This window comes from Symphodus melops, assembly GCF_947650265.1.
Source record: "Symphodus melops genome assembly, chromosome: 1".
Taxonomy (NCBI): domain Eukaryota; kingdom Metazoa; phylum Chordata; class Actinopteri; order Labriformes; family Labridae; genus Symphodus; species Symphodus melops.
Window position 1 is genome coordinate 12015285 of NC_136691.1, and position 17476 is coordinate 12032760.

Below are 17476 nucleotides of genomic sequence, written 5' to 3' on the forward strand. Positions count from 1 at the left end.
GGTCCTCTCCAAACCTCTCTTTCCCCAGTTCTGTCATTAGAGACCACTGAGGTTAGTGGGTCTATTCCACACTTTTAAAAGTCAAGAGGACTGATTCCTGACCTTTGATGCTTTAAAGTCAAAGAAAAAGTGGTGTTCCCACAAGTTAAAAAAAGCTCACGTCTCTTTTGTTACTGTATTTTATCTGTTTTTCACAGTCATAACTGCACTGTATTCATAACTACACTGTTTTGATTTTCTTTTTTATTTCTTTATCTGTTACTTCTAAAGGCCTCCCTTGGACAGGTGTAGCAAATCAGCATTTTGCCATAAACAAAAAGAGCAGTGCATCTTGGATTTCATGCGTAGTTAAATGTTGCAGCACTAATGTTGCTGTATGTCCATGTTAAATAAACTGAAACTGAAAAAAATGAATAAATGCAATACCTGATGACTTGAAGTTTTCCTGAAAAAGGCTGAGCTCTGGGGTGCAGGATGCATGCAGTATTGATTGCATGTTATTAACTCTGGCCTACATCTTTTGGGAGTTCTTAACTTCCCTTTTCTCGTTGCTTCCTGTGAATTGTTGCAAATTATATCTCTATCATCTTTTGTTGTTTTTCTGTCTCTCTTTCTACCTTCTCTATGACCCAAGTGGCTGTTCACTAATGAGTCTGGTTCTGCTCAAGGTCTTCACCTGTTAAAATGAAGTTTCCCCCTGCCACTGTTGCCAAGTGCTTGCTCTTTTGTGGCAAAATGTTTTTAGTAGAATACATTTATTAGAAAGTAACTTAGTGTGGTGAAATTGTGTACAACTGTAACCGGAGGTAAATTAAGGAAATTCAGCATTTGCAAGCAGATGGTCAAAACAGGCGCCCATAAAATGCTGAATTGACAGTTTAGTTATGCAATATCGTGTACAGCCTCAATGTAATCTGACAGTTTGTTCTTAGGAACAAAAAGGATCGCGACTCAGCAAACGAGGTAAGAACGTCACAGACCAGAAGAAACACTTTAGCCAGCGGTGTACAGCGTTGATTTTTAGAAAATCTCTGAAATCAATCAGAACATCACAAAAGCAAAAGCAGTAAAAATGCAATTATATTCAATTTAAAAAAAAAAAAAACAGTTGCACAACCATGAGCAAAAGGAGAAGTGAATTTTACATTTAAAATGTAATCTATTGTCATACTTGATTTAACAAGGATATTAATGATGCAAAAACTGAAATTGGCTGCAAAAAAATGTAAAGAACAGACTTATTCTAACTTAAAATTATAAATATAAGACAATAGTACGGATCACATTCAATAATTTAAAATGTAACAGTACTACACACAGAGTTCGGCTAAAAATATATACCCCAAAAAAAGAGATGAATCACAGGAAAAGAATAAAGGCAAAAAAAAAAAACAATTGATCCTAAGAGGTGCTCAGAATTAAAGAGAAGAGGAAGTGTCCATCACTCCTAGGCCCTGTGAGTCATGTCAACATTTAGAGGGTTAGGATAAAAACTGGTTCTGTCAAGTCAAGCATTTATGAGTGAGCAGACGTTAATGGATTGAGGTCTGTTGCCTCTTATCACAGCTGTTCTGTTGCTTCAATCAGGAAAAAACTCCCCAGTTCCTGCTTTGAGGTAAGACACATATTTGTATGATATGAAACAGATTTATTTCTATAGAATATAACAGGTTGGTTTCTGCTTGCAACTGATCTTTAAGACGTAATGCTAAAAAGGGATTTCATCCATGGCTAACTTTGGCAGCCACATTCATAAATTTTTTGGGTGCCACATTGATGTATCAACAGATGAGAAATCTGATCCTTGGTGGTATACCTTCTTTATTCACAACAACACTCTTTCTTTGTTTAAAAAACAAATTCAAAATCCAAAACTCAATTGTTTTTTTCATCTTTAATGCGGAATAATGAGTGCCAGGATAATGTTGGACCCTGCAAAATATTGGGTCAACTGCAAAGCTTGAGAATGAGTGAAAATACATTTTCAATTAATATTTTGAAATTGGAGATACAACATGTGATACAAAACACAAGCAATATGTGTAATTTGTTCTGACTTGGTAACAAATTGGATAACCAGAAGAGGGAGGTAACACGTTGCAAGCTCAGGCATTGGAAGTCAATGGTCAAGTCCACCTCTTGACAGTAACTCAGTTTTGGATAGCTTGGATTTTTCTTTCACCCCCCTGAGACATATGTCCAAACGTGTGTTGCTCGTGTGTATAGCTGTTTCCCAGTATTATGCCTTTTAGGTGTGTTTTTACTGTTGAACTGTTACCGTCTTTTTGAAATGGTGATGTACATATTGTGTAAAACAAAATTTCACCTCATCGTCTGCCTTTAATGATTGATCAAAATGTCAACATCCATCCAGGTTGCAGTCCAAGTCCAGGCAGCCCCTTTTATTCAAAACAATTACTGGAGCTGTACATGGGGAGTCTATCCTTCAGATGTTTCTTTTGTAATTAATTTCTTCTTTAAAATTTCAAGTTTCATTGTATTAGCTAAAGATATTTGAATGTGAAAGGTAAGAATGCTCTCATGGTCTCATTTGGCAAATATTGGTTAGAAAAGTTGTCCAAAACTCGACAAGCTCTACATGTTCTGCCCGAGGACAGAGGTGGAAATTACACAGTAACTGCTTTTTTATTAACTTTTGTTTTTATTTGACAGCACTGATCTGTTCCCACCACACATTATGAGTTTTATTCCCATGGAAAAACAACATTTTATTTATCTCTCAATAGGTAAGTTATTTTTTTTCCCAATTCAACTTCAAATAAATCCTGTAAGAGATGCTTTATAAAATCTTATTTAATTAGATTATATTTCTGAAAGAGCTAAATGGCTATTCTTTGTATTTATTGACAAGGTTAATGTTTGAATTAAATGGTACATCTGAAGTTCCTTGTCCTATTTCTAAGAAATCTGAAAAATTACAGCAATTATTGCTATGCTGTTGTTATTCTGTAGGTATTGATGGCAACTCTCTGGGCATAATTTTAAGGTGTAATTGTATCTTTCTCTTGTAGCTCTACTGAGCCTTTCACTGCTAACAGGTCAGTTAGATTCATGTTTTTTTCATTTCATCAACCCATTATTTAGGTATGTTTACGCCCTTATGAATTGTAAAGGTTATGGTGCATCAGTCACAGCTGTTGTGCTCATTTTTATTTTCCAGAATGTGATAAAATCCAGCTGGTTGGACCATCACGTTGCTCGGGCAGAGTGGAAGTCTTCCACAGAGACAGTTGGGGGACAGTGTGTGATGATCAGTGGAGCCTTGCCAATGCTGACGTGGTTTGTCGAGAGTTAGACTGTGGGACGGCCCTTGAGGCCAAAAAATCTGCCTTTTTCGGAGAGGGAAAGAATGAGATCTGGTTGGATGATGTACAATGTGCTGGTACAGAGGCATCCATCCTTAAGTGCACACACAGACCAATTGGGGAAAATAACTGTGGTCATGGCGAAGATGCTGGGGTTATTTGTTCAGGTAGGAGTTTATTCATTTCATTCATATTCATTCATTTAGTTTTACTTTAATGGTTCTTTTTTTTTCTTCTGTGAAACAACAGTGATATGAGCTTACTTTTAATCATTTTCAAACACTGCAGGATCATTTGGAGTATTAATATAGTGGCTATTTTCTTCTGATGTCACACAGTTCAGTTTAGTTCAGTTTATTTGTAGTAAAAAAAAAATAGACATTGGAAAGCATGTGCAAGACTTAAGACAGTACAACTAGACAAAGACACAAAACAAAAATATAGAAATATAGAGTTGGAGGTTCTGTTTTTGGTGTAATGTGTCTCGCGCTGTTATGGGTTCTTTCATAGTATTGCATAAAAAAAGGGAAATGCTTTACTTTCAGAGAGTGTCAGCAACAGAAACAACAATAGGTTGAATATCTGGAAGGAAATCTCTCAGAAAGGTTGAGATGTTGTACTGAATGTAAGAACTGCTGCAAAGACAATCACAGCAGTGCTGATATCCAGAACAAGATCTCTACCTCGAGTGTGATAAAGCTTTTGATAATTTCATATAATGCTAAAGTTGCTTAGCATAGCTTAACTCAAAGACTGCAAACATTTGGAATGAAAATTGTTGACAAGTTTTAATACATAATAAAAGGTGTAAATTAGTCAGAGGTCTTCTTCTTTTTGCCACCTTTGGCCCGAGCCAAACTCTTTTCTCTAAATTCTAGTTCAGCTATGTACTTCTGAACCTGATTTCCTAAACATGACTCCTGAAATGGTGTTTGTTGATTTAGCCATTTTGCAAGTACCTTCCTCAATTTATACTGAGAACAGAAATTGTTCTCATGGCAGGAAACCGTCATGAAAAATAAGGAAGTACGGACAAAAGCAGCTAACTCAGCATTTCAGTTCGAAATTCATCATATTATTGCATCTTGTGTTAAAAACAATTGGAGATAATACCACCAATGCACAAGTTGTTGTCCCCTGTTGTGGTAGTACTGTTGCAGTGACACAACAGCTCATGTCAACACCTGACCAACTCCCTCAATTGTAAAGTACAAAGTGCAGCATGCCGAGATGGGATGTAAACAAAGCCTTTTGCAGTCTAAGCTGAACTTATTTTGATCATTTGTATGTTTGGTTAACGTTTACACATAGTAGAAATTTGTTTTATATCCATGATAACATCCTCAGAATAAAAAAAAAACATCTTTAAAGTTGTTTTGAGAGGTTGAATATTTTTTCTTTGTGAACTGAACTTGTGTAAATTGTTTAATGTTTTTTAGCCTTAGTTTGAAATGATACAATAAGGACTATTTTTGTATAGGACAGATTTGTGATATTTATTTGTTAGGACTTGCTCATGTACAATTAAAAGATTTAAAGGCTCTGAAAACCTTTTTCGTCAACTACCTTTTTAAAACATCATTGTTGCTTTAATCAATTGGGTGTCCTAATTAGAATTACTTTTGAAATATAATTGGCTTGTTGCATACTTGTCCTTTCATTTGACATTTCTCTGCACTTTTGCAGATCATGTTAAGGCCATCAACGGGAGCAACCGCTGTAATGGCAAGGTGGAGGTCTACCATGATGGCCGCTGGAACCGAGTGTGCAACATGGATTGGCAAACGAAAGAAGCTGAAGTCCTATGCAGAGAGATTAACTGCGGCACTCCTGCTGTGCAGACAGAGGTGCCTCATTTTGGAGAAGCAAACATTTTGGGTGGGGTAAAAATCCACTGTTTTGGAAATGAGAGCTCTATCTCTAAGTGTGCAATCGAACAAGTCAAGGAAAACTGCGTTGACGCTACAACTCTCTGTACACGTAAGCCATCCATGTTCTCACACCATATCAAATAACCTCACACTGTTATTTTACTGGCTGATTAAGATGCCCTTGATTTTTTCCTTCATTCGACAGATAGTAAACCAATCCGGTTCATGAATGGGACAAATCGATGTTCAGGCCGAGTTGAGGTCTACCACGATGGACAGTGGGGGACTATATGTGACGACAGATGGGGCATGCCGGAAGCAGCTGTGGCGTGTCGTGAGATGAACTGTGGGCATGCTCTATATGTGAAGTACAAAGCCTTCTTTGGCGTGGGTCACGATCAGGTTTGGTTAGATGACGTTGAGTGTACTGGTCATGAGAAGTCCATCGCTGATTGCCCTCACAGAGGTTTTGGAGAGCATGACTGTGACCACAGTGAAGATGCTGGAGTTGTTTGCTCAGGTAACACATGCTTAACTTAACTGTTGCCATATATCTGTGAAATTTCAATAACACCCACATTTTTAGGGCCAAAGCAATTTAGCGACAAACTGATTTTGTACTGACATTAAAAGCAGAACAAGAACTACCATGCTTATTCGCTAAAAAAGTCATTTCCATATGTTTTTGTTTGTGCAATGATGTTGTGTTTAGAGCAAATCTTAAGAAAAAAATATATTGTTTTTCCAAGCATGTCTGCAGTTGACACAATGACTCTCCAGTTTTAGCAGTTTATATGTGCTTATAGTATTTACTGGGGAATAAACTTACTTCCTCTAACTTCCTATAAATGCTGAATTTCTAGCTGAAGAACCATTTCCACATCTCTGCAGTGTAAGAAAATCCTCCTGTAGCATGTCACAATCATCATTGGCTGTTCCTTTTTATGTCTGTTCTTTGACGCAATATCCCTTGTTGTGTCTTTATAAGAAGTAGATTTGGTTCTGTTCGACACATACCATACCATCTTAAAAACAGGATGATATGAAGTAAAAAAAAAAAAAAATGTTTATCATTGCTCAAAATAGTAACATTTTCTGGCACATTTAAAATACTTTCTCTCTAACTCTTCGCTTTACAGAAACAGTCAAATTGTCCAATGGGACCAACCCCTGCTCCGGTAGACTGGAAGTCTACCATGATGGTCGATGGGGGAAAATGTGTAATAATAACTGGGGCCCTGAAGAGGCTGCAGTGGTGTGTAAAGAAATCAATTGTGGAACTCCGAAAAAATATCAAGACAATTTTGGCGAAAGCGCACTGAGAGGATTTACTGGTAGATGCTCTGGCAATGTGAGCTCTATTGCCCAGTGTGGGATTCAAGACTTCGCAGGAAGATGCACAGGTGTTTCGCTTACATGTGAAGGTAAGACACCAATTATAGTGATGGATTACTACACTGTTAGAAAAGAAAAGGCCATATGATGATAAAAAACTGATTGGCATTTTTTATTTTTTTCCAATATTTAGTATTTAGGGTGGACCAAATGTATATACTGTATGTAATTATCATAAATAACATTGTTCCTTAATGAGGTTGTGAGCACTCATTGAAATGATCAATTATTGGTTTTGAACCTTTCCTTGACATGGTTACAAAAAAATAATTCTTAAATGATGTCAATCATCTGTGTAGCATAACACATCAAAAAGTGAATTAAAATTAAACATTAAGTAATTACAGAAGTTCTATAATACATACCAGGACATGAACTCATGACACCTCAGATCCCAACCCAAGTCCTATAGGGAATGAGCTACTTCCACCCTCAATAAGCATGTCATGCTTCATTGCTATGAAGCAAAGTCCTATCTTTTTGAATTTGTGCTCTAACTATTGACAGGATTTATAATAGCTGTAGACCTTATGAAACACCGACTTTTATTGGCATTATTGTTTTACATGAGTGAACCTTTCTTCAGATAGTGCACAGATCAGGCTCATCAATGGTACCGACCGTTGCTCTGGGAGAGTCGAGGTTCTGCATGATGGCCAGTGGGGAACAGTTTGTGATGATGAGTGGGACATCAAAGATGCTCAGGTGGTGTGCAGAGCCATGGACTGTGGAACAGCCCAGACAGCCAAATCTGGTTCCTTTTTTGGTCAAGGCCAAGGAAGCATCTGGCTGGATGACGTTCGTTGTGTTGGTAATGAAACATCCCTGTTGCATTGCCGACATCCAACTCTTGGAGAAAATAACTGTGGGCATGGCGAAGATGCTGGTGTTGTGTGCTCAGGTATCTTTTTATCCATCAAACCCATTTTTCTTTCAATTCAAATAAAAAAAAAGAAGTTATTTGTCCCCGGAGGTCAATTCAAAGAATTGTGTCTGATTACAAATAACTTATAACTTATTCTCTTTTGTTTGCTTTGCAGCCGATATACGACTGATTAATGGGACTGGCCAGTGCTCAGGCAGGGTAGAGTTTTATCATGCTGGTCGCTGGTCACCAGCATACTATATCAACTGGGGAATAAGTGAAGCTGAAGTGGTGTGCAGAATGATGAATTGTGGAGATCCTGTCAAGGTCTCAGGATCATTCGGTCGTGGCAAAGAAACAAGAGGATATAAGATCAACTGTAGTGGTAGAGAGAGCTCTCTCACACAGTGCACCCTGAGAGATTATGTGAGGACCAGCAGCGATAGTGTTGAAGAGGCAGGAGTTGAATGTTCAGGTAAGATTTTATCTCTAAGAATTGAATTCATCAAGCCACTTGTTGCTGATTTATGTGTTACAAACAAATCTGTCTCTTTCCAACATTCTTCATTAAGTAGTATGCTTCATACATTACCATCTGTTCTTAAAAATTGAAAGTAACAAGTTAGATTCAGTGACCCAACTTGTAAAAGTTACATAATTCCTATAGGGCATTTGTATTCATTTCTCTTATTTCAGCACCTGCCAAATCAAGTTTTGAGTTAAATGTGATTTCTCTAGCTTTGTCTCTTTTAATGTTAAAGATATCTCCAGTACATTTAATTTGGCATGTAACCTTAAAGCAGATCACGGCATGGAATGAAAATAACTTGCAATCGCCAAACTGACTCATAAGGGACACAAATTCTCAAAAATGTACATCTTGACTCTCGTGCTCTCGTCCTCTAAAGTTTTTCTTGTACTGGAGAATTACTTAATTGTAAGGCCCATCAGTAACATCATCTAACAAGCCCATTCTCACCATACGGTTTCCAATTTTGGGTAACCAATAGTTGGGTAACCCTGAATCATCATATCCGGACACTGGTATGAGATCCTCTGAATATAAAGCACAAAGTTCCCCTTAGGTCTGAAGTTTAGAATAATGAAACACAGGACGAAACTAGGAGTCTGAAATCAATTTCTCTTTTAAACTAACAGTCAGGGTGACTTCTATGGGAAGACATTTTTTTTATCTAGTTATGTAGCTCTGATTAAGATGCCTCTGGTTGACTGGGTTAGGGTTAGGGTTAGGTCTTAGTGGAGGTCTTCAAGGCACATCTAACTGGAAGGAGGCCCCAGTAAAGACCCAGAACTCGCTAGAAATCTTTTATCCCTTCTGGCTTTGGGTGATCTTCAGATTTCCCAGGAGGCAGCAGGCTAAGCAAGTTGACCCAACTTGCTTTCACACAACAACTTTCAATTTCAGGCAATGTAAGGTTGGCTGGTGGGCACAGTCGTTGCGTCGGAAGAGTGGAGTTCTATGACAAAGGCCAGTGGGGCACTGTATGTGGTGATGCCTGGGATATAAACGACGCAAAGGTGGTTTGCAGACAGCTAGACTGCGGGGGTGCACATAAAATATCCACCATTGCTGATTATGGCCATGGCACCGGAGAGACCTGGATTGAGCAAATTGAATGCAATGGATTGGAGTCAACCCTGACCCAGTGCCCGCAAAGACCATTCAGAGACAAAACTTGCAACGTCACTTCTGTTGCTGGTGTTTTGTGCACTGGTAAGAAGAATAATTAAATAATGAAAAAATATTTTACAGTGTTGTTTGCATTTTCACTTTTATCATAGTCTTTCCGGTCTTCGCCTTTTCGCTAAGTTTAAAACAACTTGTTTCTACATTTTATTTAGAAAAATGTACAAATTGCTTGAGGGTGATGATGAAATATTGAAACTGTAAATTCATTTTCGTATACTTTTCTCACAGGAGCTTTGGAGGTCCGCTTGGCTAATGGTAAGGATGAGTGTTCTGGCAGAGTAGAAGTCCGTTATGGTGAGGAGTGGTCCACTGTGTGTGACACAGAGTGGACTCAAAGTAAAGCTGCAGTGGTGTGTAGTCAGCTGGAATGTGGAGATGTAGTGGACGCCCCCATTGGTGCCCATTTTTCTCAAGGCAACGGATCCGTTGTGGAGGCAAGCAATTCATGTTTTGACAATGTGACATCTATTCAACAATGCTCACTCAGAGGTTTCAGGGCTTCAACATGTGGGCATGAAAAAGATGCTGGAGCTGTCTGTGCAGGTAACACTTTTGCCTCTCTTGCATTTCAAAAATTATGATCAAAATTCTCATATGCATTTGGCAAACATGATATTATCTCTCATTGTTTAACAAGTGTTTCCGTGAACACTTACCATGACAAAAAGCCTAGATTTTTTATTTGGTTTAAATAGTCAATCATGTGCTCAATCATACTTAAATAAATCTTTCAAGATAATAAGAAATATAGGAGTATACTTTTGTTGTCAAGAATTATAAGAATATACATGTTTATAAGGTAAATAGTCAAGTAATGAAGACTGAACTTCACTGTATAAAAGTGTTGATCAGTGAGCTTTGAGTGAAAATACATGTGTATTATATCTTTAGCACCTTTCACTAATTTTATGCACATATTATTTCTGATTTCGTTTGCAGCAAAGATTCAGTTGGTTGGTGGCGCAGGTCAATGCTCAGGCAGAGTGGAGGTCCTCTATAAAGGCCAGTGGGGAACTGTTTGTGACGATGAATGGGAAATGCAGAATGCTGATGTGGTATGTAAACAGCTTGGCTGTGGTCATGCCGTTTCTGCTCCAACAAGTGCCCATTTTGGTAGAGGCAGTGGTCCAATATGGCTGGACAATGTGAATTGTAATGGGCAAGAGTCTGCTCTCACACAATGTCAGCATCCCGGATTTGGAGAAAATAACTGTGGGCATGGTGAAGATGCTGGTGTGATCTGTTTAGGTAAGATGTCTTGCATATTTAAATCTGTTTTTGAAGTCTCTATCTCCTAACTGCCCTGTGATTGAAGGCTGTTTGGGATGAATACACTTAAATTGATGTTTTATGTGTTTCAGGTGGCCTAGAAAAGCCCCAAATTACGTTAAGTCCAGGTTCAGAGGTAAACTGGGGAGACAGAGTTGATATCACCTGCACTGTACTGACAGAACATTTAGGTGGGACATTTTTTCTGAAAAAGACCCCAGGAACTTTTAAAATGGAAAAATACTCTGAAAATGAAGCTGCAACCTTTAGTTTCCTTAGTGTGGACTTTCCAAACAAGGGGTCATACTTCTGTGAATATCAAAAAAGATTGTCAAATCAAGTCATCAATTACCCTCAAGGAAACATTGCTGAGCTCTCTGTCACAGGTCAGTCACATTTTAGCCTACTTAGAAACAACATTTCTTTTGGAAATGTAACTATTCAAAATTGCAAAATGTTAGGTGAGAATGTAAAAATCGGTCTCCTTTCTGCAGTGAAACTGGAAACGCCCAGCATCTCCCTGACGTCTCCTCATGCTATGGTGGTCTACAGCCCTGACAAAATATCAGTCAAAGAAGGAAGCAGCTTCTCTATCACTTGCTCTACTCATTCAAAATACACTGGAGGTTACTTCTATCTGACAAAGTCCGACACAAACTCAACTGAACCTAAGGCAGCATTTGGCCACACCATCTATTACCTGGCATCCTTTGAATTCCCTGAAATAAAGAATGAACACCAAGGAGACTATAAATGTGTCTACGGGGTTAACATCTCTACCGAATCTTTCTGTTCAGTTCCCTCAAAGTCTCTCCAAATCACTGTCATTGGTAAGACCCCAAGATTCTTTAGTTTTTTTTTAGGAATAAAAGCTTGACTTCTCCTTTGCTAACTTTACTGCACAATCTTTTCATCCCTTCAGCAGCGTCATCTTCCGCAGTTGTCACAGGAGTTTTGGTGGGGCTTGTGGTGGTGCTTCTTGTTGTGGTTGCAGGTTATCTGCTGTGGAGGAGGCAGTGGCGGCTTTCTGGTAAGCAGCATATCTTCACACTTTTTCTTTGATTACAAACGCAGTAAAACAAGCAAAACACAACAAACACTTAGAATCAGTAACAAAAACCACTGAGACCAGTTACAATTTGAAACAAAATGGCTTGCAATCAAATTTCTAAACTCTGGAAGAGAGGAAATGACTCTGATCCTCAGAGTCTGCTGGAGGGCATTCCATGGACATGGTCTGTACAGGTCTGATAAGTAAGGTGGAATTTTATCCAATAAGAGCCCTACAAACATAAAAATAGGTACTTTACTTGTTGCACCTCTCTTCAAGAGAAGGCCAAACGACCCTCTCATACAGGTCACCGGTGCCAGTGATAAAACCTGAGAGCGGAGTGAAAGATGGCGTCCAGAGGCTTCAGAGTTAAAGCGGCAGCATGCCTATAAATGACATGGCCGTAATCCACAACTGAGAGGAAAACTGCTTCAACAATTATTTTTCTGCGAAATAAAGGAAAATATGATTTGTTTCTTTACTGACATTAAGCAGGAAGAGAGAGTAGGGAATGGAAAGAGCCACAGATTGGATTCGAACCCATGCTAGCTGCTTAAGGACTGTAGCCTCTACACAAGGGGTGAACACACTAACCACTATATACAGTCATGCCCTAAAGTGGTGTTATAACACAAAAAAAACATCATTCTGCTTTTCCTTAACAGTTGTATGTATTACTCCAGAATCTTCAAAAATATCACAATAAGAAAAAGTCAATATATGCTAGATAGATAGATAGATAGATAGATAGATAGATAGATAGATAGATAGATACTTTATTGATCCCGAGGGAAATTCAAGACAAACAGACTTGCTGTGTGCTGTCATCATTTCTTCTGACATCCAAACCATATTATCACAACATAAAAATAGTCAATCTCTGTGCTAATCCTCTAGTTTACTGTAGATGCTGTAAAAGAGGAATCAATATTAGTTTAAGTCTGTTTTATAACTACCCTAAAACTCCTTACAGGATATTTAACATATCTGAAAGACACTCAAAAACACTTCCACGGAATTCCAATGCTAAAGTTTGAGCTCAACTTTGACAACTCGAAATCGCTCATCCACTCTGCGATCACATTACTGAATTCTCCTTATGTTAACGATTTTTATTTTAGCACCACAGATCCTTTACTCCTTTTTTTTGACAGATCACTCCAGTGTTTTCATTTTCAGCCTGGCTGACCTTTAATCAGTCTGCCTAATATCCAGCCAGTGTCTCCTTGAGGTCTTACTCCTCCTTGTGTAACCTGTTCAACTTGTCTCTGTTTGTGTTTCCTTCTCATGTGTCCAGACCAATTGCCCTTCAAAGGATTAATAAAGTTGTTTAAATGTCATTGAAAGTTGCGAGTTGCAAGTTGCAAGTAATGACCCCTTTGTTTTTATAGTGTTTTTGCTTCCCCCAAGTGGAGAAAAACTGTTTGAAGTTTGAATATTACATAGGCCAAGATGTACTGGTTATCTTCTTCATTTAAGAAGCTCTTTACCCTTTTTATTGGAGGTATGACAGCAGTTGTCATGGTGATTTTATGTTGGCTTTTGCAGATACTTTGGTACAGTTCACTAACCGGTTTGGAGGAGGAATAAAACAAGATGTGGACGAAAGAATCAATGGAGCATATGATGCAAGGTATTAATCAAAACAAAGACAACATAGCTGTATATGTTGTCTTTTAATAATTTATTATTATTTTAATTCCTTTTGTTTTGGATTTAGAAAATCGTGGAGGAACATAGTGATTTCAATTGCAACTCTGTTTCTCTTTCTCAGAGCCCGCAACACCCAAGTGAGTGAACCAGCCCACAGTCAAGTCCCAGATGACAAGAACGTGGAGGTTGATAACTCTGTCGAGAGTGTCCCTGAGGACTTGGCTGGGAGAGTGTGTTATGAGCTTGAACCACTTGTTTTCTCGTGATAGGTCAATTGACTGTCTTTCATGATTACACTTGATGTAAGAAGTAACATAACAGCGGGCTGAAAAGAGGTGTCTCCCCTGTAACCACACCAAAAAGAGATGTAATAATGTACCAACAAAGAATTCTACATCAGGGCAACACAATGAGAAGTTTGAGGATCAAAAGCATCAATATATTTTCAATAATATGTTGAAGTTATGTTTTAAGATAGAAAACAGTAAGTGAAGGACTTGTGACAATGTTTTTACACCTGTTTTAATGTAAACTGATTTGTTTTTACATGCTTTGAAAGATTTTGTGAAGTGATCAGTTGGAGTTTATAATTCAATTTTAAGTTGCAGACATGATGCTCATGTCAACAGAAAAAAAAGTTCCTTTTCTTTTTTTCCCACACCTAATCTGGGAAAGCCTTTTTATTTTCCTGGGAGGTTGAAAGAATCACAGAGAAATTAAGTCCCCCGAAATGTTGGGAAATACTGATTACACTGTCTTTGTATTGCATGGTCATTTGTCTTTTTTTTCTTCCTCAATGTAAGTGCTCTTCAATACATTTATATTTCTAACACTTACCCTGTGTCTTTTGTTTTTTATTTCCCATTATTATACAATCACGTGCGATTTTCTCTGCATCTTTTTGCATAATAGAGTGGTAAAGTGGAGGACATATGAAGATATATTCTCATAGAAGGTTTATTAGTTGTACTTAGAGCTTTTCACATTTCCTCCAAGGACGCATGCTTACATCAGGTTGAAAAACGTTCATTGAGACCAGCATTCACAATCACTTTAACATCACTATTCAGAGTCACCAATTATCCTAACCTGTGTTAGTGTTTGTGGGAGAAAGCCAGTGTATTCTGAGGAGAACCTGAATGCACAGGGCCAGTGGGGCACTTTGAACTAAGAAGTGAAAGGTACCACTATATTGTACGAATGCTCTTTCACAACATACTGAGGCATGTTATGACTGGAATGGCAGTCAGACGAGTGGGTGTGCCCATGCAGCCCTGTCCAAACCTGCTCACCTTGTCTACTGCTTTAAACCAGCAGTGCGGTACATACCTGCATCAAGGATACTGAAACTTTTACCGCTCCTCCATTGTTCTCAAACTCTGTCTCTATAAACTGCCGTATTTCTGCCTAAAATAAGATTTCATTGTTAAATAACAGATATGTCACTCCAAGTGTATTATGCCAGCGTGAGTGGGAACATGATGGTAAAGTATATGCTTTTTATTTCGTACTTATTTTCCGTTTGTTTGTTTTTGTCTCTATACTGGTAAACTGTTAAAAGGGAATGTGTGTGCCAAAAAATCATACTGTCTGCACTGTGTTAACATTGTTTTTTCTTGATGCAAACTGTTGCCTTTATTGTGGACTAGGAAAAGATTAGATAGATAATCTTGTAAACATAACTGATGTTTGACCATCTCTCCTCTTAAGATGAAGAAAAACCAGGAGAGAATTTTCTCTGTCCTGGACTCAATGAGCATCCAATACGAAAAACTGGACATCACTCAGTGTTCTGATGTCAAGGATTTAATGAGAAAGAAAGCAGGAGACCTGACTGCATTGCCCCCTCAAATATGCAATGGAGACAACTACTGTGGGGTATGTCTGCAAAATGAACAGTGTCATGTGTGTTGAAAATGTAACACGCCCTCAAAACAAAGTGGGTTATTATTCAGTGTAAATCATTGACACTTTTGTTCCGCACGTCACTGAGAAAAAAAACGCTTTGATGGTCAAGGGCGTAGACTCAGAGATAAAATAAATATTAACAGTATACCAGCCAATAGAAACACATGTATTAGTGTGAAACCTTTTTAAAACTTGCTCTCACCCTGTTCGACAGAATGAACACTCACATTTACATTTCATCAGTTCAACGTTCCAATTTTATTTCTTAATTACTGATTATGTGGAGTGACATTTATATCATTTTTCTCAACGGTATCGCCAAAGCTTATTTGTCAGGCTGAAATATCTCAAAAACCTTTTTGCAAGATTTACTACAATGTTTGTTGATACAATTAAGGGATACATCCTTATGTCTTTATGCTCATCTGACTTTCCCTTAAATGCTTAGAGTAGGACAACTCTGTGCTTAGCATCATCACTCAAGATAGCTCTGCATCACCTGTAAACACAGGGATATGCTCAAATGAACCAATTAGTACTGGACTTATTAATAAGTTACATTGTGAATTAAAAAAAGGAAATGAAATCTGTATCAATTTTTAAAATGTATACATTTTTGGGTGTCGATGGAAACAGTTAGGATGCACCCCATGTACAGAGGCATTAGTGGCTCCTTACTGTCATTCCAAAATCTCTGCCCCCCCCCCCCCCCATCTGACTACTAGCAATATCAAAATACAACATTGGTTTTGTTTTTTCTTTTAATGTGTATGATAACTGTTTTTGTTTTTCTTTCTCTCTCACTGTGTTTTTTCTGTGCCCTCTTAACTAAAACATTTTTGTCTCTCTTTCAGGACTTTGCTGCTTTTGAGAATGCCATTGAGATGGAACAATTAGAGGAATTTCTCAAAATTTAAACAATGGAGACCAGCTATTGGATATCTCACAAATCACATTCCTGCACTAACGGCTATATCATCATATCAAGTTCATCCTACTCTGAAGAGTTTTTAATGGTATTTTAAGAGAACTGATACCTCGACTCTCAAGACAGGATTTGAAAACATTTGAAAAGGAGCATTTTCTTAAAAGCATTGGCTGTATTGCACAGATTTACAGAATAGAATTAGAAAGCTGAATTTGACACAAATGAAAACAAATTAATTGACATTCAATCAAATGAATGAATTGATAAATTACTATATTAAAATGTTGTTTTTTAATTCATGATTGATTAATGTTGCTCAAAAAGAAGTAAATATAAAATTTCAGCGAAATCAACTTTCTCATCTCGCTTCCTTTTAGACATACATGACAGTTTTTGCATTTGTTATATTTGAGACAGGCTTGTATGTGATGTATATCTGAAGTGTTATCAATGACAGAGTCAACATGGCCTGTTTACCATGAAGGGTCACCAAACAGAATCACACTTACAGTCAACTGACAATATTTTCCCTCAACACAGATTGAAACGACCATAACATAAAACAATGAAATGATGAGAACGCACCAGCACACAATGTAGAATACGAACATCTCAAAGAGAGACTAACATTATCCCTGTACCCACAGTGCATAGGCTTCTTAGAGGTGAAATGGTATAAAAAATATGAATGATAATAGTTAATACTTTTAACAACATGTTGTTGACAGGATTGTGTACACTGCTCTCCAAAGTGACCTTTCTGAAAGTACGAACATACATTTAAATATCTTTCAGATTCAACATTATATCCCCAATAAAGCAAGGGGAATTAAGACATCAAAGATGGTGGCTTTTTATTTCAATAATATTCTAAACAAAGCTCATAATGAATTTATGGCAATTTCTAACAACCCCTATATTACAAACACTCTCCTATAGTACACAACTGTAACGATGAATGAATATAAAGACAAGCCCTGGATAACTAAGGGACTAGAACACGCTTGTAAAAAGAATACTTGATTGCATAGGGAGTTCTTCAAATCTGGAACAAGGGAGGCAATAAATGCATATTTGAAATACAAAAATAAATTGACATGGCATAATAAGATTTTGTTTTCCTTTTAGCAAACGTAGCACATCCAGTAAGGTGCGTGTCTCAAAGGTCAGCATTCAATGAATGTTTTCCTTTTAGCAACAATAAGAACAGAATAGAAATGATACATGACACGGAAGATGCTTTACGACATATCAAAAAGGTAATTACATAAAATGACATGTATATTCAGGCTAAATTAAAAAACATTGTTTTCTAAACTTTAGAAGTTATGTTAGGCCGACTCATTTAATTTAAATATTCATGTAAACCTATAACACTTTTATGATGACTCAATTAGTGATTGAACACTTTGGATTTTCATAATGGACACTAAACATGAGTAAAAAAAGGGAAGAGGGACACAGGAAATATCCTTAGAGATATGGAATAAACTTTTAAA

General features: G+C 37.5%; 2 protein-coding genes across 3 annotated transcripts; both read left to right on the top strand.

The window, feature by feature from the left end:
* The first annotated feature begins 1519 nt into the window (after nucleotides 1–1519).
* On the top strand, nucleotides 1520–13977 carry LOC306818555 (scavenger receptor cysteine-rich type 1 protein M130-like). Of its 2 annotated transcripts, none has more exons than XM_079336217.1 (17): nucleotides 1520–1615; nucleotides 2674–2747; nucleotides 3033–3059; nucleotides 3182–3493; nucleotides 5013–5306; nucleotides 5403–5717; nucleotides 6337–6621; nucleotides 7179–7493; nucleotides 7633–7932; nucleotides 8884–9192; nucleotides 9397–9711; nucleotides 10108–10416; nucleotides 10530–10823; nucleotides 10932–11267; nucleotides 11360–11467; nucleotides 13037–13121; nucleotides 13263–13977. In XM_079336217.1, the coding sequence occupies exons 2-17, from the start codon at nucleotides 2699–2701 to the stop codon at nucleotides 13405–13407; spliced, it is 3798 nt and encodes a 1265-aa protein (XP_079192343.1). In that variant the 5' UTR covers nucleotides 1520–1615; nucleotides 2674–2698; the 3' UTR covers nucleotides 13408–13977. The 2 variants fall into 2 exon arrangements, with proteins under 2 accessions (XP_079192343.1, XP_079192344.1); XM_079336218.1 differs by lacking the exon at nucleotides 1520–1615 and adding an exon at nucleotides 2173–2527.
* Nucleotides 13978–14482: 505 nt separating this feature from the next.
* LOC306831977 (SH3 domain-binding glutamic acid-rich-like protein 3) lies at nucleotides 14483–16330 on the top strand. Its single transcript, XM_079356303.1, has 3 exons — nucleotides 14483–14625; nucleotides 14852–15019; nucleotides 15904–16330. Exons 1-3 carry the CDS (start codon nucleotides 14581–14583, stop codon nucleotides 15964–15966), a joined length of 276 nt encoding a protein of 91 aa, XP_079212429.1. The 5' UTR covers nucleotides 14483–14580; the 3' UTR covers nucleotides 15967–16330.
* The last annotated feature ends 1146 nt before the right edge of the window (nucleotides 16331–17476 follow it).

What these genes read in the sequence shown, in the direction of transcription:
- LOC306818555 (XM_079336217.1), top strand. Translation starts at nt 2,699, where the DNA reads ATGAGTTTTATTCCCATGGAAAAACAACATTTTATTTATCTCTCAATA. An exon ending in TGCTGGGGTTATTTGTTCAG is followed by an intron (nt 3,494 to 5,012) that starts GTAGGAGTTTAT and finishes GCACTTTTGCAG; the next exon opens with ATCATGTTAAGGCCATCAAC. An exon ending in GAGGCAGTGGCGGCTTTCTG is followed by an intron (nt 11,468 to 13,036) that starts GTAAGCAGCATA and finishes TGGCTTTTGCAG; the next exon opens with ATACTTTGGTACAGTTCACT.
- LOC306831977 (XM_079356303.1), top strand. Translation starts at nt 14,581, where the DNA reads ATGTCACTCCAAGTGTATTATGCCAGCGTGAGTGGGAACATGATG. An exon ending in GCGTGAGTGGGAACATGATG is followed by an intron (nt 14,626 to 14,851) that starts GTAAAGTATATG and finishes TCTCCTCTTAAG; the next exon opens with ATGAAGAAAAACCAGGAGAG. An exon ending in ATGGAGACAACTACTGTGGG is followed by an intron (nt 15,020 to 15,903) that starts GTATGTCTGCAA and finishes TCTCTCTTTCAG; the next exon opens with GACTTTGCTGCTTTTGAGAA.